This window comes from Oppia nitens, unplaced genomic scaffold (genome assembly GCF_028296485.1).
Source record: "Oppia nitens isolate AA-2021 unplaced genomic scaffold, nextdenovo-longstitch-racon4-pilon3 scaffold41_pilon_pilon_pilon, whole genome shotgun sequence".
Classification (NCBI taxonomy): Eukaryota; Metazoa; Arthropoda; class Arachnida; order Sarcoptiformes; family Oppiidae; genus Oppia; species Oppia nitens.
The window spans coordinates 416,192-425,848 of NW_026533223.1; the positions used below are offsets into that span (position 1 = coordinate 416,192).

Below are 9,657 nucleotides of genomic sequence, written 5' to 3' on the forward strand. Positions count from 1 at the left end.
CTACCGATAAATCAGATATCATTGAATTGGGACCAAATTCGCCGATTATTCATAAAGATTCAGTTTAGTTATCAATTTTTTATACAAATTTTTAATTGTAAGTATATAATTATGATAATTAATTTTTTAATTATAGATATCCATGTTTTATGACGCCTATACCACTATCAATGTATATCATTGGCCACAAGAGGATCAGCTTCAGGATAGCATTGTCAATGTTTCCGGTGCTGGCGATTGGTATGTGGTTTTCATACAATAAAATTWAATTTTAATAATATTATATATATATATATTATTTATTAGTAATTTTTAAAAATAGTTAAATCTATTAGAAATATTATTATAATTTTAGGTAAAATCTATTTTTATTTATTTTTCTAATTTATAAAATTAGCCTAAAATTTATTAYACACACACACACACACACACACACACACACACACACACACACACACACACACACACACACACACACACACACAAATTTACATACACATAGACATACATACATAAATACATGCACACACACACACACACACACACACACACACACACACAAACACACATACATAGACACACAACACACACACACACACACACACACACACACACACGACACATACATATATACATACACATCAGACACACACACACATAGACACACACATACACACACACATACACATTCACACACACACACACATATATATATATATATATATATACACACACAAACACACACACACACACACACACACATACCTATAAATACATACATCAATAAAGAATATTCCGATGACTATTCAATATATTTAATTAGATAGCAATATATGTTATTTTTGATAATAATAATAATTACATAATTATTAAAATACTATAATAATAAAAATATAGTATCACTACCTATAATAATTGTTGTATASAAATCTTTATTTTTAATCATTTATTTGTTATGTGTTTATTTACAGATTAGTAATAATAATAAAGTACTTTAAACTTAAGTATWTAAGTTATAAATCATTTAAACTAATAATAATAATAATATATAGCAAACAAATTTTTATGATTACTAATAGTAGTCTACTATCTACTAATAGTCTACTAGTGATAAAAAACAAATATTTAACATTGAGATTATTATTATTAGTTTATTATTAKTTAWGTTTAGTATTACTAATAAATTAAATTATATCTAAAGTAAYATAATTAACATATAAACACGTACWGTAAATTAATTAATTATTTATTTACTACAAATATTTAYATTAAAAKTATTAATATTAATTTTTAGCATGTTCATTTTTAAAAAATAAAATAAAATCTAATTTATATATAATACCGTACATTAACATAATATTATTACTATTACTATATTTAAAAAACATTATTTTAAACTTAATAATTAATCTAAATATAAATATTTTTTAAAATAASTTTTTACGATATATTTTATAWTTTTTTTTTAATAAAAWAAAGTTATTTTAATTTTATTTAAAAACCTACACATTATTTATTTTTAAGCCAATTTCTAAAAATATTTATACTTAATATATATATATATATATATATATTTAAAAAATATAAATTAATTAATTAAAATAATTTTTATTATTTATATATATATCGTAGCTTTGCTTCGGCAATGATTTACGGCTTATTRCGTTCAAAATGTTTGGCCGATTGTGTGGACAGTGGTCTGAAAGCCGCCAAACTATCGCTTATGTCTACAAATACCATACCTGAAGATATTGGACAACATATACATTAAAATTAAAATTATTTTTTTRTAATTTTTTGGATAAAATATAATTTTTTTTAAAAGAAACACAATTAGTATAGAAAATAAATATTACTAAAACTTTTTTWAAATAAATATTTTTAAAAAATAATTATTTGTGTTACGTTGTATGTGAACRTTGTTGTAGTAGTGATGGGCGGATCTATAAACAGTAAATATAACGTTATTTATGAATATATCATATCATAAAAATGGGAGGGAGCGACTGATGACAAGTAATATTTACCCTACATTTTCTAATACCCTCTCAAAAAAAACATTTAGATTTAATTTTCCTATAAATTTATATCCTATTAATGAAAAWTTTTCTCAACTATTATACAGTATTATCATATAATATTCAATATTTAAAATTAAAAATATATATATATACAGTATATACAATTTTATAAACACATTTTTAAAAAAAAAATTATCATGTTAAAATTATGAAAAATACAATCAAATTTTTAGGGAAAGGGTGGGGTAACTAAATTTAAAAAAAAATACATTTAACTGTATTTAAAATATTATTTAAATTTAATATTTATATTAATATTATAATTAAAGGGGAATTTGTTTTTTTTAGGGAATATTTTAAAGCAACAAAAAAACATTTAAAGTAATCTCTTAAACCCTCAAAAACATTGACTACAAGTGTAATATTAAAGTGCACTAAAACAGTAACAAACATATAGACACACAGAAACAACGTTACACRTACATCAAAACATACACATACGACCGATACATACGAATAGCATAGTATTGATTGTTGGTGGGGGACATAAAGTTARCCCWATTGTGTCACGCTATTTGTGTGTGTGTGTTGCTAACCATGATGCGGCCGCTTATTCAYATTCAATAATGTATACACAAAGTACAGTCTAATTGTAATAATYTATTGACTAATTTCTATAGTAATCCGATATTGAATTTCAACAATAATTTTTAAGTATTATTATTGAATACTTACTATTAAATCAATTGAAATCAATTGTATTGTTGTTTTCAATATTAAGTTTAAGWGAAAAAAATAAATAAATAATAAATAAATTATTTTATTATTTGTTTAAAAACTATTTGTTTTTTTTTGGTGTTTTGTTGGATTCAATTGACAATACAATTGATCCCAACTTATTGWTTGTCATCACATCMWCTGACATCACAGCGACATCGAGGAGATAGCCATTGATATCTATTCAGAGATTGACATCACATATAACTGGTCCGGCATTTCATATATGAAATGATTTATTGTTTTTAATTGATTTTTTGAGATAATTTCTAACCACTTCTTCCCTTCTTCTTCTTCTACTTCTTGTAATTAGATTTTTTTCCGTTTGTTTTTTTTTGTTGGACACACCACCAGAAGACCACCAGATGATAGTTGAAGATGTCGTCTTCAGTGTCGTATCACATCTCAAATCTCTTGGAAAAGGTATGTATTTTTTGTGTGGTCRGCGRTGGCGGCGGTAGTGGTCGTCATCTTCAGTTGACATCAACGAAATGGWTAAAAYAATATCTTCTTCTACTTCTCTCACTTATCGCAGATGACATCGACGGACAAAGATTTTCGATTTATGGCAACCAATGATCTGATGTGTGAACTACAGAAGGATAGCATCAAACTCGATGACGAATGCGAGAAAAAAGTGGTCCGAATGCTATTGAAACTTCTGGAGGACAAGAACGGCGAAGTCCAGAATCTGGCGGTGAARTGTTTGGGTCCGCTGGTGAACAAAGTGAAAGAATTGCAAGTGGAGACCATTGTCGATACGTTGTGCTCTAATATGATATCAAATAATGAACAGCTAAGGGATATATCCAGTATAGGTCTGAAGACAGTCATCAGCGAATTGTCGCCCAATTCGACGGCATTGGTGTCGACTATTTGCAAGAAGATTACCGGCCGACTGGCCAATGCTATATCACAGGTTAGTTAGTTAGTGATAACGGGTGGTACTGTTAGTTGGGGGTACAGTTAGTTAGGGGTACTGTTAGTCAGGGGTACTGTTAGTTARGGGTACTGTTAGTTARGGGTACTGTTAGTTAGGGGTACTGTTAGTTARGGGTACTGTTAGTTAGGGGTACTGTTAGTTAGGGGTACTGTTAGTTAAGGGTACTGTTAGTTAGGGGTTACTATTAGTTAGGSKTACTGTTAGTTAGGGGTACTGTTAGTTAGGGGTACTGTTAGTTAGGGGTACTGTTAGTTAGGGGTACTGTTTGTTAGGGTTGCTGTTTGTTAGGGTTACTGTTAGTTAGGATTACTGTTAGTTAGGGATCCATTAAACTGTTTGATCCATTACCGGTAAACTGTTTGAACCATCGGTTTGTTTGTCTAATGATTTTCTATCTCTCTTTCAATAATAAAAAAGCACGAAGATATGGGCATACGATTGGAAGCGTTGGAAATCCTATCGGATCTATTGAATCGATTCGGTGGTCTATTGGTATCATTTCATGCCAACATTCAGGACTCGTTGTTACCGCAACTCTTATGCCAGCGACTGGCTGTACGCAAACGTACGATAACAGCCCTGAGCTATCTGGCAATGTGTTGTTCCCAACAGCTGTACAGTCGAGTCATTGAATTTCTTATCGACGAATTGACCACAAATGTCAACGATATTAACAATGCCAAGACATACATCCAATGTATTACTGCCATTAGTAGACAATCGGGTCATAGGTTTGGCGAACATCTGGAAAAAGTGATGCCATTGATCACCAGATTTGCTAATATGGATATCAAAGATAAGAAACAGGAAGAAGGAGACGAACTGAAAGAAGTTTGTTTACAATCGTTCGAGTCGTTTGTCCGCCGCTGTCCTAAAGAGATATCACCGCATGTGCCGACCGTAAGACTATTACCGCAACCGCTGATTGGATGTCTTAAATGCTAACAATTATTATTATTATTACCATTAATTCAGATAACAAATGTTTGCCTGAAATATCTATGCTATGATCCGAACTATAATTACGATTCGGATGGTATGGACGACGAAGATATGGAAATGGATAACGAAGACGCCGACGAAGCCGATACTGATGGCAGCTATAGCGACGACGACGATATGAGTTGGAAAGTTAGGAGATCGTCGGCTAAGACATTGGAGGCAATGATATCCACTCGACACGACTTGATTGTCGACTTCTATCGTAAAGTATCGCCCGAACTGATCCAACGATATAAAGGCAAATATGATTTATTTTTTTAAAAGATAATTGATTTTAATGATTATAAAATTTTAATGGTTTTATTTGCAGAAAGRGAAGAGAATGTCAAAGTGGATATATTTAACGCCTATATAGCGCTACTCAAACAGACAAAGATGGTTATCGGAACAACTGGTGGCTCATCAAGTGGATCAAGTGGTGGCAGTTTCTTAGATAATTCTACTGAATATTCCAAAAACAATATACTCGGTATTCTTCGGGAACAGGTGCCTTCGATTGTCAAATCATTGCACAAACAACTCAGGGAAAAGAGTATTAAGACCCGACAGAGTTGTTTTGCATTGCTCAGCGAAATGGTCAATGTATTGCCCGGTGCACTGACCGATCATATATCCAATTTGATACCCGGAGTACTGTTTTCGCTCAGGTATGTCCAATGATTTTGATTGATTGATTCAATTGATCCAAAAAAAATTGTCTTTTTTTTAACGACTTCCAGTGATAAGAATTCGAGTTCAAACATGAAGATCGATACCCTATCGTTTGTGAACATTGTATTCAAGAATCACAATCCGGAAGTGTTTCACAAACACATACACATACTGTTGCCGGCAATCATAACAGCAGTTTCCGATAGTTTCTATAAGATTACATCAGAAGCGCTGTTGGTTTTGACACAGATTACGAAAATTATTCGGCCGTTAGGTTTGTTTGGGTTTTTAGTTTTTTATTTATTTATTRTATATATAAACTAATTTCGTTAATCAAATCAACAAAAAAAACAGATTTAAATCAGAAAATATCGACTGATTTTAATTTCGTGCCATTTATTAAACCGATATACGAGTCGACATTTGTGAAACTAAAAGCCGCCGACATTGACCAGGAGGTCAAAGAGCGTGCCATTACATGTATGGGTCAGATAGTCTATACGTTTGGCGATTATATGCAACAAGAATTGCAAGTCTGTCTTCCATTGCTGTTGGATCGGCTCAGGAATGAGATAACTCGGTTGACTTGTGTTAAGTCTATTACCAAAATCGCCAGGTGCTGCTGCTTAGGCTTTAATCAATCAATTTGATCCCAAAAAAAATTGTTGTTCAATTAATTAATTAATTTTTTTTTTAAACAAAAAATTTAGCTCACAATTCAAACTCAATTTGAATCCATTACTTCCAGAAGCTTTTCCAGTGTTGGCATCGTTTTTACGCAAGAATCAGAGGGCAYTCAAACTAAGTTCATTGCAATTGATCGATACATTGGTCAAGAATTATAGTAATTATTATTATATATATATATTTTTTTATATCAAATTAAAACATAAAAATCTATWWAAAAAATAAATTAATAATTTTTAGGCGAATACCTGAGCTCAGAGACTATTGGCATAATTTTGAACGAAGTACCGCCGCTTATCAATGAATCAGATCTCCATATATCTCAGGTTTGTGGGTTTCCTATCGGATCTATTAAATTCATTTAACCAATCGATATGTGTTTATATATTTATATCTTAATATTGTTTTTTTGTTTGTTTCTCATTGTATATACCAATTGACTCACACAAAAAACTAGTTGACACTAAATATGTTGACATCACTGATCCGATCGCATCTGGCTTTTCTGGCAATCATACCGCAAACCATACTACCCGAAGCACTGGTATTGGTCCGATCGCCACTACTACAGGGCTCAGCACTCAATTCGATGCTCGAGTTTTTCCAGGCTATCGTACACAACAGTTTTCCCGGTTTGGACTACGATGAACTAGTACTACGGTTGACACAACCGATTACGGCACCCAATCGTCAACAAAATCTACACAAACAGGCCTATCATTCGATAGCTAAGTGTATGTCTGCCATATCGTCGATCGATGACAAACGGGCCATCAATGCCGTGAGGCAACTGTTGTCCGATATTCAAGGACATCGCGATTCCGATTCTATACAAGTATTTGCATTGTTGGCCATCGGCGAAATCGGCAAATCGATTGACCTGAGTTCGGTAAAAGACCTGAAAACGGTTATAATGGATTCGTTTAACTCATCGAGCGAAGAGGTGAAGTCGTCCGCTTCGTTTTGTTTGGGATCCGTTTCGGTCGGCAATCTGGAACAGTATCTGCCGTTTGTATTGTCCGAAATCCAGAATCGCCAGAAACGTCAATACCTGTTATTGCATTCGCTTAAGGAGATTATCAGTTGCCAATCGGCCAGYGTATCCGCTATTCAGATACTATCGCCACATTTRGATTCAATATGGCGACTGTTGCTGAATCATTGCGAATGTCCCGAAGAGGGTACCCGTAATGTTGTAGCCGAATGTCTKGGCAAATTGACACTCATCGAACCGACAACACTATTGCCCCGATTGCAACAGTACTTGCAATCCGAGTCACCGYTGGCCAGGAGTACGGTTGTAACGGCCATGAAGTTTACGATATCGGATCAGCCACAGAAAATCGATGCCCTACTCAGGGAATCGATTGGCGAATTTCTGAAAACACTCGATGATCCCGATATCAATGTCCGACGGGTAGCGTTAGTAGCGTTCAATTCGGCCGCTCATAACAAGCCGTCACTTATCAGGGATCTGTTGCAAACAATTCTACCGCAACTCTACAATGAAACCAAAATAAGGGTTCGGTTTTTTTGTTGTTGYTATTTAATGACAATTTGAAGACAATTATATAATGTTTGTTGTTGTTTACGAATTGCAGACAGAGTTGATACGTGAGGTAGAAATGGGTCCATTCAAGCATACCGTCGATGACGGTCTSGATATTCGTAAGGCGGCCTTCGAGTGTATGTACACACTGTTGGATTCGTGTTTGGATCGGATCGATATATTTGAGTTTTTGAATCACGTCGAAGATGGTCTGCGCGATCACTACGACATCAAAATGCTTACGTATCTGATGTTAGTCCGACTGTCCACACTGTGTCCGTCGGCTGTACTGCAAAGTATGTGTTTACCACTGTTTACKCCTTATATATATATATATATATATATATCTYATTTCATTTYCATCTAAYTAAAGGATTGGAGGGCTTAGTCGAGCCATTGAAGACTACCTGTACGTCAAAAGTCAAAGCCAATGCTGTGAAACAAGAGTTTGAAAAACAAGACGAACTCAAGAGGTCAGCCATGAGAGCCTATCTGGCATTGCTGGCCGTTCCCGATGCAGGTATGTGTTTGTTTTGTGTGTCATMAGTAYCGGTAGTTTTCCAGATTACCGTACCGTAAGTTTTATTTAAAAATAAAATAAACTAATAATCCTCTCTATTAACAGACAAAAACATTTTGATGACTGAGTTTATGTCGTTGATTAAGTCGACACCCGATTTGTCGACACTATACGAAACAATTCAAAAGGACTCGACATCGGTGGCCAACGATCAGCCCATGGATTGCAATTAGACAGTAGACTACTATTATCACCACCGATGACTACTAATTATAAAGACAACACACACACACACATCTACAATACATATATACAATACAATAAACACACATTAAAACAAATATATATATATATATATATATATATTAAAACTAATTAATTAATTAAATTGAAGACAAATTAATTAAAATTTTTAAAAAATACAACAAATTTATTGAGAAAAAAAATCTTTCGATAAGCCATTCACGAGTCTAGCATTCATTTTCAAAATACAAGCAAAAAATCATTAATTTTTTTAGACAACAATTTGTTATATATATATATATATATTAATACCCTTAAGATATATATATATATAATTACATTTTGTGTGTACACTCTCTCTCTCTCTCTCTCTCGAAAAAAAGTGAGATTTAATTTTAAACAAATTTCTAATTATAATAACTAATCAAATATTTTATAAACAAAACAAAWGTTAATCGAAAGTGTTTTTATGACTATATATATATATATATATTTAAAAAAAAAAAATTATATTAAATGATTGTATTTTCCATTCATTAAATAAATAAAAATTAAACAATTTTTTTGATATTTTAATTACTTATTGTCTACTATTTTAATGAACCAAAAAAAAAATCTATTTTAMTGAACCAAATAACTGAAAAAATCTGTATCTAATAGACACTGTATATTGAACTGTCTGTATRTCTATGTGTCTGTATTGCTCTCTCATGCTCTCTCTCTCTCTCTCTCTCTCGAGAGAGAGAGAGAGAGAGAGAGAGAGAGAGAGCCATATTAGCCATGCATTCCAAAAGCGGTTTTTAATTATATAATAATATAATTATGAAAATTATTATAATTAGATAATTTTTGGGTCAATTAATTTGTTACAGTTTTTAATTTTGTTGAAAAAATAACCTAGCTAATAAGTATAACCGTATTATTATTACCGTAGTAGTATTAAAAYTAAATTTTTTAAACTAAATTAATTAAATAAATWTTTTTTGATTATAATATAAAAATATTTACAAATATCATGTTTCGGTAATAAAAAAAACAATATTTATTATAATTTATTTTAATATTAATAATAATATAAAGTAAACAATTGGTATTATAATAAAACTTTGATTATATTAATAATATTATTTTATATGATAATAAATATATATWTTTTTTTGTTAATATYGTTTTTTTTATATAAATTCATATATAAATAAATATTAAATTTATATCTTTTTTATGATAATAAATAATATTATTATATTATATTAATAAAAATATA

The 9,657-nt window shown here is 31.3% G+C and overlaps 1 protein-coding gene across 1 annotated transcript; it reads left to right on the forward strand.

Annotated features, from left to right (window-relative positions):
- Positions 1-2,849: 2,849 nt before the first annotated feature.
- LOC128959090 (cullin-associated NEDD8-dissociated protein 1-like) lies at positions 2,850-8,477 on the forward strand. Its single transcript, XM_054305033.1, has 14 exons — positions 2,850-3,008; positions 3,112-3,221; positions 3,334-3,717; positions 4,159-4,641; positions 4,717-4,981; positions 5,054-5,390; positions 5,463-5,668; positions 5,749-6,010; positions 6,105-6,238; positions 6,322-6,407; positions 6,539-7,603; positions 7,683-7,926; positions 8,004-8,150; positions 8,256-8,477. Exons 2-14 carry the CDS (start codon positions 3,177-3,179, stop codon positions 8,381-8,383), a joined length of 3,786 nt encoding a protein of 1,261 aa, XP_054161008.1. The 5' UTR covers positions 2,850-3,008; positions 3,112-3,176; the 3' UTR covers positions 8,384-8,477.
- The last annotated feature ends 1,180 nt before the right edge of the window (positions 8,478-9,657 follow it).